Source organism: Melozone crissalis, unplaced genomic scaffold (assembly GCF_028551555.1).
Source record: "Melozone crissalis strain CALT ecotype California unplaced genomic scaffold, PUWL_Pcris_2 ptg000018l_1, whole genome shotgun sequence".
Taxonomy (NCBI): Eukaryota; Metazoa; Chordata; class Aves; order Passeriformes; family Passerellidae; genus Melozone; species Melozone crissalis.
This window is the reverse complement of record NW_026535796.1, coordinates 13,326,714-13,343,209: the sequence shown is the minus strand read 5'-3', so window position 1 is coordinate 13,343,209 and position 16,496 is coordinate 13,326,714. Positions and strand designations below refer to the sequence as shown.

The 16,496-nt window shown below is 38.6% G+C and overlaps 1 protein-coding gene across 1 annotated transcript in view; it reads right to left on the bottom strand.

The window, feature by feature from the left end:
* Positions 1–8,304: 8,304 nt before the first annotated feature.
* Positions 8,305–16,496, bottom strand: part of PDHX (pyruvate dehydrogenase complex component X) — a 33,382-nt gene continuing 25,190 nt past the window's right edge. Inside the window, exons 8-11 of the mRNA XM_054275601.1 lie at positions 15,779–15,837; positions 12,975–13,133; positions 10,755–10,819; positions 8,305–9,489 (exon numbers count right to left, since the gene is read on the bottom strand). Of these exons, the coding sequence (XP_054131576.1) occupies positions 9,225–9,489; positions 10,755–10,819; positions 12,975–13,133; positions 15,779–15,837 (548 nt within the window). The 3' untranslated portion in view covers positions 8,305–9,224. The remainder of the gene's footprint in view (positions 9,490–10,754; positions 10,820–12,974; positions 13,134–15,778; positions 15,838–16,496) is intronic.

The following is a 16,496-nucleotide window of genomic DNA, read 5'->3' as shown; positions in this document are numbered from 1 at the left end:
AAACTCAACAGTCATTTGTACACAGTTAATTTTGTGCCAGGACTCACTAGACAGAGCTTTCCTCCCCTTCAGGTCATGATCCAAATCTCCAAGCTAAAGATAACAGCAGCTGATGCTGAAGATCGGATGAGATTTAATCAAAAGTGAAGACGAAAGTGTCTCCTGTTTTATTCCATTGACATTCAGTTCACTGCTATGAAAATCTGAAACCTACCAGAACAATAATAAAATCAAGCTGTTTCCCAGCAAATTCTTTGTTATCTAGTTGAGAACAGCACTCAAAATGACTTCTTACCTTTTACAGTGAAAGTACAAAGGTCCTATTAAAAAAAAAAATCAATTAAAAAAAATCATTCAAGCTTATTCTCTAAGGAAACAAGGAACAGCAAGTCCAAACCTAGCAGTGGTTTCTCTCTGTGCTTAGTGATGCAACTCAGATACGAGTTTGTTGTTACATGCAAGCCTCAGTGTTATTTTACACACCTTTGGATATCCCATCTGGTCTCCAGGCACCACTGCTGAAAAGCAACTATTGTCCCCTAGTCCTGCAGCTTTTTTTTTTCTTTTTTTAAAAATCAGATGTAAAGGGCCACGACAATCTCAACATGGCTTGAGAGGTAAAGAAAAAAACCCAGTAAAATAAAATTATAAACCATGCTAGCTTCAACAATGTATTTTATATATCAGTCATTGAACAGTCTCTAGTAAAGTGATTTGGTAACAGTCAGAGGTATCCTGCTCTAAAATGTAAAACACATTATGTCATTAAGGAGTCCTGCTTTAGTGAATCTGAAAGAATTAAACCAGTTTATGGATAGACAAAAGAATTCTTTAGAAGGAGTGGCAAATTCTGCTGGACTACAGGAACAGCTTACAAAGGAGGAAATAAAGTAATCTTAATATTTCTCCCTGCTTCACAGGCTTTCAGTACTTAGCTCAAAACAAACCATTCAACGAGTTTTCTGGCTAGGCAAATTAATACAACAGCGCACACACACGAATATATATATATAGAAAATAATCACCAATTCTTACTTAAAGCCACTGCTTTACTCCTTTTGCAGAACTGTGAAGATAAATATCAACCAGTTTGTGCCACAGTGCTGCTAAGCACAGGAGATATCTTCAGGGAGAAACAGCACGAGCAAGGATTATCCAGAGCCATGGAAAGTGGACCTAATGATGGAGAAGGGACAGGAGCCTGGGCTTCAAGAGAGGGAAGCAGCAGGGCTGTGAGGTTTTTGCCATAAGATTCACAAACTGCCTGAAATTTTGAGAACTACATCTAACAAACATAAACCAAGTGCCTCTAGATCATCTCCATCACAAACAGAATGAGCTCAGCCCTAGGAACACCCAGACTTCACACTTCTGGTGATGGAGAAATTGTTATTATTTAAGATATAGTGTGGGGCACTGTTAAAATCAGCACAAGGAAAACAGAAATCTAGCTCTCTGGTAAAATATCTCTCACCCTAATTTCTGGAATCTTTAAAATGTCCCCAAGTAGCTGAACCAGATCATAGAATCACTTAGCTGGAAAGGATCCTCAAGATCAAGTCCAAATGTAAACCTACCACTGCCAAGTCCAGCACTAAACCATGTCCCTGAGTGCCACATCTATATGTCTGTTAATACCTCCAGGGAGGTGACTCAATCATTTCCCTGGGCAGCCTGTTCCAATGGCTGACAGCACAGATAACTCCAGTCACACCATCCCCAGGCTCGGCCATCCAGTCAGTGTTTACCCAGTAAACACCTCTCCAAGCCATGGGCAGCCTGCATCTCCAGGAGGACGCTGGAGAAAATGCTGAAAATGAGAAATGCTGTTAAAAGCTTTACCAAAGTCAAGGTAGACAACATTCACAACCTTTCCCTCATCCACTGAACAGGTCATTTTGTCATAGGAGATCAGGTTGCTGAAACAGAACCTCCCTTTCCCAATCCATGCTGGCTGGGCTGATCCCCTGGCTGCCCTGTTCCTGCTGTGTGATCTCACTCAGGACAATCTGCTCCATGACCTTCCCTGGCACTGAGGGCAGGCTGACAGACCTGTGGTTCCCCAAATCCTCCTTCCAACCCATTCTGTAGATGGGTGACACTTTTGCAGAATTCCAGCCAGCAGAGACCTCCCTGTTTAGCCAGGAGTGCGAGTAAACATTTGAGAGATGCTTCAGCTTTCTGCTGTGTGGTCAGTTGTTTTCTGTGCCTTCTCACAGTTTGATTACTGTGATGTGAGGCAGCCCCAAGAGACCTGAGACACATGAACAACAAAGGGCTTCCTCACTGATATTTCACATTATCACCGGAAGCCAAAGGCAGCATTTTAAGATCTAGTAGGAGCTGATATCCTAATCTTTTTAGTCTCTTGGCACCTCTGTGGCCAGTCCCAGCATTATTTTTATTTCAGAAATCTACATTCTCTGCATACTAGCAAGAAAACAGGTGCTAAAAGGAGGATAGACAGAAACTCACAAAAACTTAACTCTACCTGAGAAAGTTGACTCCTCACAGCCTTCAAAAACAGTTGATTTCTTTCAAGTCCAAATATGCTTCTATTGTAAAAAGGTCTGTTTGTACAAGGATTTCAGAGATAACACAAATTCTTAGGACTTCATGGTGAGGTGAGTCAAGGTTTTCTGGGATTGTCGTAAAAACTGATTACACATTGCCAGATAAGAAATTCTTCAAATTATTTAAACAGCTGACACATAAATGACCTCCTACTAAAATGACCTCTTACTTTAAAAGTGGTGGTCATTACTAAAATAATCTTTATGCATACACTTTGCTGCTGACATAAATCTACATCTGAAACAAAACTTGTGCAATTGAGCATCTTTGGAATGTCCTTCAGAATTCTAATGAAAACATTTTTATGTGCAGATATAATTCAAAATTTTGTAAAAACATCATTGTGTTTATAAATGTTTTGGTAAACTAGGTCACTACTACTTTCAGTACATTGAAACTAATTTTAACTGGGAAAAAAAAATGAAATTGAGCAAGAAGAAATTAGATATTGTTCTCACATCGTTGAAAGCCTACAAAAAGGCCATCTTTACATTTCGTGCTGTTATTGACAGGGGCACCTACTCCAGAAAACTTACCTACCAGTTACATACTTCAAGCAAAAAAAATTGCAATCTCTAGTTGTTTAATCTCTTTTCACTTATGAAACTCCAGCCAAGCATTCTAAATCACCACAAAAATAATGGCAAACCACATGAAAACAATTATTTTTAATACCACAAGCACTTCAGAAGAAATCCCTAAAACTTCCAGAGTCAAAAGAACGCATTCTAGAACTTTTAATTAGAACTTGTGGTTGCTATGGGAAAAAATTTGTCACTTACAACAAAGCCACATCTTTCTGTATTTAATTAATCTAAAAACTGAAAAAAAAAACCAAAACCCTCAAAACAAACACTCCCCACCCTCTCAGTGTTTAGGTATGCAAGAATCCAGAGTTCTTATGTCACAGAGTTCTCCACAGAGTTACTTTTTTCCTGTCCTAATGTCACTTTCTGCCACCAGTTAGGCAAACTCTTGTCTCAGTGGAGCATTATAGCTATTCATGAGGGGGGTTTTGGTTGGTTGGTTTTTTGTTTGTTTTGCTTGTTGCTATTTTAGAGATGTCATTTCCTTTGGTATTGATGTCACAATTCTGAAATTAAAAGTAAATTATCAATTATCATCCATGTCCAGTTTGATTTGAATGGTGCACACAGACACACGCTACTGAGCTGGACATAGTGCACACCCACAGGAGGACAATTACCACATTAGGCAGCTTAAAAATTAAACTGGACTCATGCTTAGAAAAGCACAGAGAAAAATAATGGCTTAGCCTATGCCTAAAGCAGTCCCAATACCATGTATTTTCTTAGATCAGATATGATAGATTTATCTGTAATCTATGTTAGATTTATCTGTAAGTTGAGTATTACACAACTATTGCAGGTTTTACTTGGTTAAATGTCTTTCTATTATTTAACCAAAAATAAAAGTTTAAAACCTCTTCAACTGGACAAATTATTCTCACAAAAGACAACTCTTCATCCTTCCACAGCTCCAAAACACTGTGGTGAGGTAGGTACATGGGAAGGCTGCTTTCTCACTCAAAGATTGCTTCACAGATTCTTCAGGGTGCCTCTCTTAGCCAAGAGTATTTGCTCCCAGCTATCATTGCACCTGTCTCATCACTCCTGTTTGAGCAACAGATGCAATGTTGCAATTACTCTCTTCAAATGCAATCAGGGCAGGTTTCTCTCAGGCCTCCCCCAGTGTTGCACCTGTACACACACATCGAAACACCAACATTAAAGCAGAAATGTTGAAGTCTCAGCAGGGGAATTCAGAAGCCTGCCCCTGTTCATCCTGTAGCCGAAATCTGAAAGGCTTTCACAAACACGGTTTAAAAAGCAGCAGATGGTCTTTACCTGTCTCTGCACATACAGAGATTGTACATGGGCACTCACACACACAGGAATTATGCATTTCCTTTAAAAGAAGGTCCAAGAAGTAAAATTCCCTTTCTAAATGCATTAAGGAATATTCAAGTTTTGAAGCATTATTTCCTTTAGAGTTCGCCTATGAGAATTACACAGTCAGAGATCACCTGCTTATACTTTATGGCTTAAAGAAATCCAGGCACTCCTTGATAGTGAATAAAATAGAGATGATGCTACACAAAGAATGCTATTCAAATGCAGGTGAAAAAGACTCCTTTCTTCTGACTTTCTTTCATCTCTTCTACCCTCCACAATAGGGATGGTCTTCAAAATTACAGATGTCTTCCTGCAACTGCTTAAATCTAGTCTTTGGCTAAAGTGCCTCTCTCAGCTCAGACTACACTTTAAATTTAAGCCATTTGAATATTTGAGACAGCCTTGACAGGTAAATTTCAATAATCACTTCTATGAGTATTATCCACTTCAGTAAGAGGGCCTCGGCCCCCTGTGGCCTCTGTCTGCAGCTGCCAGAGCACACAAATGCATATGGATAGCAGCCAAGGAGGTACCTTAGAGCATTGTTTCAGATAACTTCACATATCCAGAAATGTTTCTTCTGCTCCAGCCTGGGAGTCACTCAGAATCGTTAGCCCTCGTTATGAGCTTGAGTAAGACACCACCTGCGTTGAAGACTGTGATAGTTATAGTAGGTTCAAAATATGAATGGACAGAGAAAAGACTCCAAACCCACCTGAAAAAGCTGTAATTCCTCTCAATTTATCAACAGGTAAATGCAAAGTATTAAAACATCTGATGAATTTCCCTGGGCGCAGCAAATTAACTTCTGAATTGACTCCACAATAACTGCAAATTAGTTCACTCTCTAAATACTCTTGGGGGTGGGGGTGGAATTTGAATGTTACTTTCATTTGAATCAGTGCATTGTTTGTACTTTAAAAGAATAGTAAAGGTGCTGTAGAATTCTTTCCTACTATCCTAGAATGAGCAAGTAACATATTGCACTCAGAATATTGGATTGAAATTCACACTGTAAGTCAAAAGTTTCAAACTTCAGAAGAGTGTAAGGAGAGTTCTTTTTCTGATCAACCCAGGAATCAGTTCCTGTTCTCCAGGAAAGGAGAAGGAAACAGCATGATGCTGTCTGTAGAAACTTCCATGCTGCTAACGCAGACTGGGATGTGACACAGCAAGTGTAAGCATCTGCACAAACAAATAGCCTCCTCAGATATGTAAGGTTATCATTTATTTGGCAGAGAAGAAATTAAAAGTGTACCAAAGCTGCAAAATGAAACATAATTATTTCTTAAAATAGGAAACTGAAACAGGGATTAATTGATGCCTAGGTTGATGGAGAGTATCCTTCAATTCATCAGATTCCCGCAAATTGAAGAGTGTGCTGCAATACACGTCACACAGACAATGAAAAAATCATTGAACTGCAGGAGAGAACTGTTGCTTTAACAATTCACTTCACTCTTCATACAACAGTGAGCAGAAATAAAAATGTTCACGGCTGCCCTTTCTTCCTGTCTAGGTCTAGGACTCAAGAAAAACTTCCAAAGTATAAAAGGGAATCTTCTCTTGTTCTCTTAAGGAGATAAATAGTGGCATTCATTAACGTCACATGAATCACTTCCCTTAGTACAGGTACTGAACAAACAGAAATGTCCGTCATTTTCCAGCTACTTATTGTCTCATAATGACACAAATGTTTAACTTGCCAGGTAGGGCCATTATTATGGAGAAAGGGAAGAACAGTATGGTTATTGTAGCTGAATAATTATGTACCACAACACCTACAAGTTGAAACAAAATTGACGTAAAAGTGAAGGAGTGCAAATGGAGTTCAGACAAACAGTGATGGTTTTTCACTGATAAAGATGAAAGATGCAGATTCTGTAAAGTTAACATGCAGAGCAGCCTGTAGCTTCCAGTGAGTGATTTTCACCCCAGTTCAATCAACACGTGATTTCACCCAGATCCTAAGTTTCTGTGTTTCTTGGACATGTTTCCACACATCTGCTACCATGAACATCCTCCTGATTCACTCAAGCATGACTACACAGAAAGAAATCCCAAGTTTAAAGTTCAAAACTTATGCTTAACTAAAGAACATGCTGAAAGATACTTTCAGCTTATCAGGTTTTTCCCTGTTTAATCTATTATGGATGTAACTGCTATACTGGCTTAGAGGAATCTGCTTTCTATGCCTTCAACATTTTTGGGACAAACAGAATAGAACATCACTGCATATGAGTCAACAGTGGGCCCTGGCAGCCAGAAGAGCCAACTGTATCCGGAGGTGCAGGATACAGCATCAAGCAGGAATTACAGAAATTTTGAGTAGATTGAAGGAAAAAAAAAATGCCCAAAAGTCAAATATTGTGACATTGCAATTAGGGATTAAAGTATGACACACAATTTAATATTTGCCAACAATCATGATACAAAATAGCTTTTTTTCCTTAATCATGCCTCCTGCAATGGAAAATTATACAAAGATAGTATGTATCCTAAAGCCACACATTTCCAGCACATGTTAGTATACTCCATTTTTATGTTTTTTAAAACATTACTCACGAAAATAGATGTCTTCATTGTATTTCTTGCTTTGGTGTGTAAAGAATAGGCTGTCTGAAGACATTTGAAAGAATAAAATACAGAAAGCTAAGTTTCTCATCTGAAAAATTTTACTTTGAGGAAAATTTGCTTCAAAAGCAAGCATACCCATTACCAATTATTCACTTTCTGGCAATTTACCCATTGTTCCTATCCCAAATCATCAAGAAGATACTGAATATTTAATCTGTATGGGCACATATTTGTTGTCTCACTTCTGCTGAAGTGCTAGATGTTGCCAAAGGGTACATTTCCTCTGAATTAAGGAGATCTGACTGCTACCACCCATCTGAACTCCATACATTTCCTTCACAGGCCGATGACTGACACATTATATCTGCTTCAAATAACAATGCTAGCAAAGCAGGCAGGTGCAAAGAAACTGCAATTCAACCTTGTGTCAGCCTTGCCCGGTTCCGAAGCTCCAAAGGTTTATTTAACCTGCAGAAGCTGCCCTGCCTGCTGGGACAGCACAGTGGATGAGAGCACCCATGCGGGTGAGACGGGACGCAAATCCCATCCCATCCCATCCTTGCATGCAACAGCGCCTTCCAGCGGCTCCGAGGGCACAGGAAAAGCCCTGGCTCGCAAGAAGGGATCGCAGCACATGCAGAACTGCGGCGACAGGAAGCAGCCATGCAGCCCTCGCCTGCGGGAGCGCCACCTGGGGTGCCGGAACACACAGCACCCTTGCAGCAACACGTGCAAGAGTCAAAAGCAGGAAACCAGATTTATAATTGGCCTGAAAAATCTGAGCAGAGCAGATTCAGCAAATATTGAGACCTTCTTGTACATTAAAGACAATATAGGAATTGATCCCTTTTTTTTCCCCACAGTAATACGAGGTTAACAAACAGCTTTGGAAAAATTGGAAGTCAATAGTTTCAGATTGCAAAATAATCCTCAGGAACCAATTTTAATATGGTTTATCAGTAAAAAACTCTTGGAAATACAGAATGGCTATGTCCATTCCTGTACAGTAAACTATATCTAGTAATCAAAAATCTCTCCAGTCAAACTAATAGTTTGTGAAATTTATGATAGAAGAAGCTAAAGAAGCAAACTCATTTATCAAAAACTCTCACGTCAGTTTAAAGTAAAGGCTGTCTTGCAAGTAGCTGTTTACTTGTTGAGTTGCTGCCATAATTAATTCCTACAAATCATTAGGAAAAAGCAATTGCACAAACCAGAATAAGACAAACTCCCATAATTCTATTGACAATTTATATTCTCATGAGGTCCTGTAAACACAGTTATTTCATAACATTTACATGCAATATGTGGTTCCAAATTTATACGTAAGAAAGATACCAATCTAATTCTGTTAAAGATCAGGCCACTGCACTTGAGCCTCCAAATTACATTTCAATATACACTGATGATGAAACACTTTCTACTTACATCTACATTCCATCCATGCAAAGAACAGCATTAACCAGCAACTATTCAGTGTGCAAAATATGACCTTTCATACTGGGACCTCTCTGAGAATACTGCACAATTAAGTTCTGTTTTTTTCAATTCTTAAGGGAAGCTTTTAGGAAAGACTGGAACAAATTTTTAGCAGGGCCTGTTGCAATAGGAGAAGGGGTGATAGTTTTAAACTGAAAGCGGGTATATTCAAACTAGATATAAGGAAGATTTTTACAGCAGGGGTAATAAAAGACAGTACAGGTTGCCCAGAGAGGCAGAAGATCCCTTATCTCTGGAAACATTCAAGGTCAGGGTGGGGCTCAGAAGGCATCCCTGGTCATTGTAGGAGAAGCTGAACTAGACAACCTTTAAAGGTTTCTTGCAACCCAAATTATTCTATTATTCCCTTTTATATTTCATGAAGTTTTATTGAGTTGGTTTTTTTTTTACAGATGAGATTGACTTTCCTATGCAAACATGTGCCATTGGTACTATGTACTTAAAGAAATGTGCTATGTTAACTTGAAAGTCTTTTAGCTGTACAGTATGAAACCTGGTTATTATAGAAGACTAAAATCATGAGTATTTCACATTAATTCATAAATTAAATATTTTTAACTGTCCGTCTTCAACTTTTTACTCCTCTATACAGAAAAACAACCCTAAGTATATAATAGTTATCTATGTTGCCAAAACAGGAAGCAATCTTCACCGAGTTTAATTTAAGGCCAGTCGCATTGGATTCTCTATATTGGCTTTCAAGGTCTCCAGAAACTTGGAAGCCAGTTCATCATCCACCACCCGACCATCACTCGAGAGAGTCACTGTCATGAGCTGATGCTGCTCAAGTTTCTCATTCCCTTCTTCATCTTCCACAATCTTGAGTGCTGGTCTTGCTCGGCCCACAGCGAGGATGCAGGCCTGAGGAGGGTTTATGACTGCTGTGAAATCACTGATGCCAAACATGCCCAGATTGGAGATACTGAATAAAACAGAAAAGAGTTGCAGTAACATCAGAATTTACATATCCCCCCCAGGAAATAATCTATATACAAGAACCACTATAATTTAAATTTCCTCCAAGGCAAAACCCATTAAGTTAAAAATAGATCTGAACTGTTTTCAGTTGAGCACATTCAGACTCTCGAGGGTTTGGAATTTTTGCAATTAAAAATTATGCACCTTGTAAAAAGCCTCATTTCTTTACAGCAATGTATTCTTGCACTGCACACAATGAAGCCAGAAAGTAAGCCAGAAAAGCAATGTCTTTAAATATATTTTGCCTGTCTCTGTTCCAAGCCAAACGTCTTTTAGACTGAACATCACAACTGCAGGTTACAATGGCTGCTGGTATCCACTAAGCAATAAAATTTGGGCATCTAGGTATCACAAGTATCACATGAAAACATTTCTGCCTGTCAAGTGGTACATTAGGAAAGGCTTGGATTCTTCTGTGACAAGTTGTCTATGGAGAAAGCTGGCCCACCATCTCCTCCTTTCTGGTTACAGTTACAGCAAAGAGTGGAAAGAGGATTAAATGGTACAGTCCCACCATCAAATGGCACCACTGCCATGTTCACCACACACCAAGTCCTGAAGTGTCACATCCACCTGCTTTTTGAACACTTCCAGGGATGATGATTCAACCACTTCCCTGGACAATCTGTTACAATGCTTGACAATCCATTTCATGAAGAATTTTTTCCTAACATCCCATCTAAACTTCCCTTGGTGCAACTTGAGGCCATTTCCTCTCCTCCTGTTACTACCGGGGAGAAGAGGCCAACCCACACCTCACTACAACTACACTCCTTTTAGGCAGAAAGAGTGAAGAGTGGTATGGTCCCTCCTGACTTAACAATTCTAGTTCCTTCAGCTGTTCCTCACAAGACTTGTGCTCCAGACCCTTCACCAGCTCCACTGCCCTACTCTGGACACACTCCAGGACACTCCATGTCTTTCTTGTGGGGATGGAACCAAAACTGAACACAGGTCTCAAGGTGTGGCCTCACCAGTGCCAAGTACAGATGAAATGAACCTGTAGCAGGGTAATTGTCTGTAGCAGGGTAATTGTTTCCCCCTGATACAAGACACTCAGTCAAGGTTTGACCCTGAGAACCATCACAAGGGGTTTCAATCTAAAGAGAGCAAGATTTTAAAAGCAATGCATTAGAAGACAGTGAAATAGCTGAGGATAAAACAGTTCTGAACCCATGGTGCATGTATTAAATGCTGCTAGAGTTTTACCTAAAGGATCCTCCCTGGTACTCTTCTGGTAACAATTTTCCATCTCTGGCCTTCTTTGCTAGAGCCTACAGAAAATGAAAGAAAACAGGCAGAGAAAAGAAAAAAATCAGTGTGTTGTAATAGACTAATTCTTTTTATTTCAGTAAGACATTTTTAAGTACCACAGAGACATAAGGTAAGCAAAAGTCACTTGCTTTTGGATTTAGAGAAGCACCTCAGCAACACTGTTGTTCTATCTGCAATGATTTGGCAAAGAGACTAGGACACAAAACTCCATTTTCCCACCAATATTGGCTGTTCAATAAAAGCTGTTCTCTCACCTTACAAATATTGTTCCAGTTTTTACAATGAAACCACCATTCTCTCTGGTGGTTTTAGATTATCTAGCAAAATACTGATGAGATAAATTAATAGTATTCCTAACGTATTTGTTTAAAGAAACTGACATGTACCATTTCAGAACTTTCTACCAGACTAAATGAATATATTTCTCCCAGCTAAACATTCAACCACCTTTAGAAGGTTGCCTTTAAGGTCACTCCTTCTGTGATCTCCATTTCATTTGTGAGACTTTACTTTAAAATTCAACAGAAGAAAGCTTCAAATACAGCCCAAGAAGTTCATACTATGTTCCAAGATAAGATCACAGAGCTGTACAAAATTCTAAAATTCATAATAAGCATGTAAAAGTTACAAAGATACACTAAGCTTTAGTTTAGGCTTTTTCTCATCTCTGAATAATTGGTGAAGACAATAGCCATGGGAACAGTATTCACACAACAAGATCAATAGAAGCGTGATGCGTTTGTGCAATTGCATTATTTGAATGATGACAATCCAGTGCCAGAATGCACATGACCTGGAAAGAAGTCAACATTAACATGCAGCAGAAGGGGACAGATAAGCAATTACACGAAGACAGTGCCTGCCAAACTACAAGGGAGACTGACAGAGAAGCATCTGCAGTTCCAGTGTGTGCACATCAGGTACGTGTTTATTTCAGTAATTCAGTGAGGAAGTTGAAAAGCAAAATGATGTTAGTGTGGACACCTATGTCACACACATTCCACTTGAAAGGCAAGGGGAATGCTCACTACCAGGGCCCCATTGAACATAACACAAGCTGCATTCCATCCTGGGAACTGCAGGACATTGATCTGTGGTAAGACAGGTTTGCAATACTGCACACTATTACAGGTATTGGGGATTATTATAAAAGCACAACACTGAACAATGCTTCTCTTCTTGTCATTCTCTCACTAACCCCGCACAACCTCAACTGACCTTCCTCCTCAACTGGATACTAGTGTAAGGAATTGCTTTCACAACACATTCAGCATAAAGTAAGCAATATGGACTGGAAAAAAATCTTAAAAACACCCATTGATGAATGTTTTGTGGTATGATCCATCTTTTTCTGCCACAACTTTTTGGCTGTTTCTCTCCATCAACACAGACTATTATGGCTTCTATAGTTTCACACAAAAGGCAAGAATTTACGAAGTGCAGTAGTGTCTAGCTGGGGGACTCTTATGTCCTAGAATCTGCTTCCATTGCATTCCTCAGATGCTGTAGGTCTTTGATTAGCACTCGTTAAACAACAAAAAATGGCCTGTCTTGGGACATTTCATCATTCATTCTCCTTTTGCCTGCCAAAACCCACTCCTTTATCTGGCAACAACTGCCACATATCACTCTGACTGGCACGTGGTCTATGCAAAATACTGCTCATTAGTCTGAGGAGTTTAATGTTACATCCTTAATTGAACTGCATATTGGAAAAAAAATGCAGACAGAAATATGTTCCATAATATAACTGCAAAGAGTAGAAAACACAGACATAAGAAATTTTCTGGGAAAGGGAAAAAACACAAAAAAATCAAAATCTCAAACCCCAAGACTGGAAATACTAATGAAACTAGCATTAAGCAGCATTCTCTTGAGGATTAAAGAATTTCAATTATATTAAATTGCAAATGTCTGTACAGGTTTATTTTTCAAGCAGTCTAGCCACCATTCAAATAAATAACACAATATTATTGTTGATGAAAAATGCAGTTGCAAAGTTAATAAGAATTTTGAAGTGTAAGTAATGCTGAAACCGCTTTAGTTCCACTGCCTTTGTTATTACTGATGTGTATCTGGGTCACGCTACATTTTCTGCTACAGAAAACCATACAGCTGCTCCATTCCTCAGCCTGCTGCACATTTCAGACCCACCTTTGCAGAGGCAGCAATTTCCTTTATTCCCTTGGCAGCAACATCTTTTATGATTGGCGTAATGAGCCCTCGGTCCGTTGCCACGGCAATGGAGATGTCAATGGACTGCAGCCGCCTGCAGGCTTCCCCATCCCACGTTACATTCACATCTGGCATTTGCTAAAACACAGACAGACAATAAAAAAAAGACAGCTGTTAGAAGAATAACAGTGCAATCAGTTATTAAGAAAAAGGAAATTCCTTTAAGACACATAGCTACCTACAGGCATCCACCAAGCGAATTAGCTTGCTGATTTTATTCATATTTACTTCATCAAAAAGCAGGAAATGTATGTACCAGAAACTAAAAATGGCAGGACAGACAGAAGTTTGTTTGGTGCTGCTAGGAAAAAAACCCCACATTACTTCAAATGCAACGTAAATTTCTTCACTGATACCACCTTATGATGGCCAGCATGTAAACCCTCAAAGCAATGCAACTTCTCCCACAAAATAAATCACAGGATGCTGGATCTTAAAGCATGGAAATGGACGTCCTACTATACCCACATGTTTTTCACTGATTTCTCAAGCATGATTCCCAACAAATAATTTATGTTGCAGGTACACTCACTGTTATTCAGATGTTCTCCTAAAATGCATCAGATTATTTTTGTGGGTGGACTAAGTTAAAATTGAGATGTTCACTGATAATTTCATTTAGTTTTTTGAGTTTAATGAAATGAAGAAGGTATTCCAGAAAAATTACAGGAGGGACACAATATCAAAAGTGACTGTCTATCTAAAGTAACTGCACTCCTAGGAAGAAGTGGTATGACAGTACTCTGTGTTTCTATTCTTCAACACCAGCATGTACAGTGGGGAAAAAAAAAAAGAAGGAAAGAGAGAAAAGAAGAAAAAAGTATGTAGCATTCTTCTTTGCAAGCTAAATAAACTTCTAGAAGTCCTAAGGTTTACACAGTTTTAAGATGCTCTCAAGCAGGTGCTGTGCAACTCAAACTCTTTATATAAAAAGGTATTCAAAAGAGACTGTAGGGACAGAATTTGTCATTTCATAAATGAAAGAACAGCTGCTATAGGAGGTGTTGCTACAAAGCCCAGCCACTTGAGGATATCAGCCTGGAAGTTTTACTTCCTTTCTGCACCCTTCTCCCTCCTTGTACCAGAAAGAAGAATGGTTCTACTGGGCTGTCACCTGGTGAGCCCAGTGGCACATTCACAAAATCTTGGCTGTCAAATGTCAAGGCCAAGCTGAAACACAGAAACCATAACTGAAGTTGTGATATCCTAAGTGAAGGAGAAATTTAGCATGTTCAAGCAGTATCTTGAGGTGTGTCAAACTGTCAAACCAGCAACAGTCAGCTCATTAGAGCTAGAAGAACACATTTTTCATTGTTCAGAAATAAAGTAGTAACAAAATATTCCCTGAAGAGCACTCAGAAAAGAGTCAATGAAACTGCCTTGAATTGAAACTTGAAGATGTTTTCACACCACCCAGTTTCAGGGAGGAGAGGTACAGGTGGAAGTGGGTTTTCTTCTTTTAAAGCAGTTGCCCACATCTCTCCCTAAAATGCTGACAGAAAGCAGATGAGATGTGAGCTTGATCATGAACTTGTTTCCTGATATACTGAGTTTAATCTGTTGGGTCTTGTTTAATGTATTATTTTAGTAGTCAAACAAAAGCTAGCATAGATTTCTAACAAAGCAAGAGGATAGAAGAATTTTATTGATTACTTCCATATCAACACAATATTATTATCAGCTCAAAAGCTAACAGTCCCCTCAGAAGACAAAACACAAAACCTCTTGCTCTCTGTCTCCTGTTCCTTTTACCTGCTCTCTGGTGCAGAGATAAGTTATCCAACACTCCCAGCACTTTATGGTAAACTTTGGGTATCACTATTTCCTCACAAAAGGTTTCATTAGACCACTAAAAAAGCTTCTGGTTATGTACAAATCTAACAAAAGCACAGCACACATATTTAGCCCCTCCTTTTGGTTCTGGTATTAACTCGCTGGTTTTTTTCCAGTCTAAATAAGGCCTCCAATTTCTCTCAGGCACTTGCTTATGAAACTGTGTAGAATCCTGTCTATTTCCTGTCCAAATTATACACTGAGCTATACCTCTTCAAATTATACATTAATATTTAGTACATGTTCAGCTAGAAATCTGTTAAGTCTTTTCCAGTCCAGTGTTCTCTCAATTCCATATATCCATAGGAATAGGAACACTCCTCCAACTTAAACATAAATTCCTCTCAACCTTTAAACAGTTTGAATTATCCTCACAAATGAGAAAACCAGCTCTCACATCCTTTCCGATGTTTTTATATTATTGTGAGGTAATCCAGGCCATGAGAATTCCTAGCAATGAGCAGAATGGTTGCCAGAAGAATTTTTATTTCAAAGCAGGTATCACTCAATGTGCCATCAGAATACACCTTAGGTAATAACAAGGTTTGTGTGAGACTTAGATAAAGACTTGCTTATAACTAAAAGAAATAAGATGTACTTAAGATTAAATTAATGATCTTGGCAATGGCTTTAGTCTGCTGACTAAGCAACTACTGTGATTTGCAGATGTTAACTGCAGTAAGTGGAACGCCACTAAGAAGTTTTCATTTTTATAGTTCACAGCGTATCCAGTGAAACCTGGAAACCTTAAAAAACTTGACAATAAGTAATACAGAATTACCAGATTTACTGTGATCCCACTCATATCTCCACATACTCACAAAATACTTTTCTTGTCTCCTCGGCAGTTTACTACTAAAATATTTTTTTAAAGTTAATTATTTGCTTACCTTCAGAGTAACTGCTGTTGCCTTGATAATAAAATCATTTACAGATACTTTAATGTCATCTGCAAAGGGAAACAGAAAAAATTTAAAAAAGAATAATCATTGTTTGTAAGATTTGCTTTATCAGCATTTGTGTGATGACAAGATTCTAGTGATTCAGCAGATTTATTTCTTAGAAGCATTAACAGAAAGTCACTTATCTTCAAAATCCAATAATAAAAGAGGGAAAACTTTTCCCCCCCTTGAGACAAAAGGCATATCCATCAAGAAAAATCTCATGCAAAGGCACTCAGGAGAGTTTCAGGAGACTAAAACTGGTAACTAAAATCAGGAGTGGCATCAGATAAGAGATACAAAGCAGATTAGGCCATAAAATTACCCTGAAATGCATGACATTTACACAATATTAAACTCATCATTCTCACAATACAAAAAAACTACATTACCCTTCCACCACCATCACCATTGTCAGCAAAACTGATCAAGTAGCAAAACTGCCTAATTTTCAAATCTGGTTTATGGCATATAACATACACATCTTTAGAAATATTTTTGCAAGATAAAATAATTTATAGATAATTATATCAAGTGAAACATTCTTAATTTATCACAAATTTAGAGGAGTGAATCAAGTATTCACTTACCACATAACTGGCTTGCAACATTTGCCATGATTAGTAATCTATGTGTAAGAAGAGAGACAGCATTCCAACAGAACACA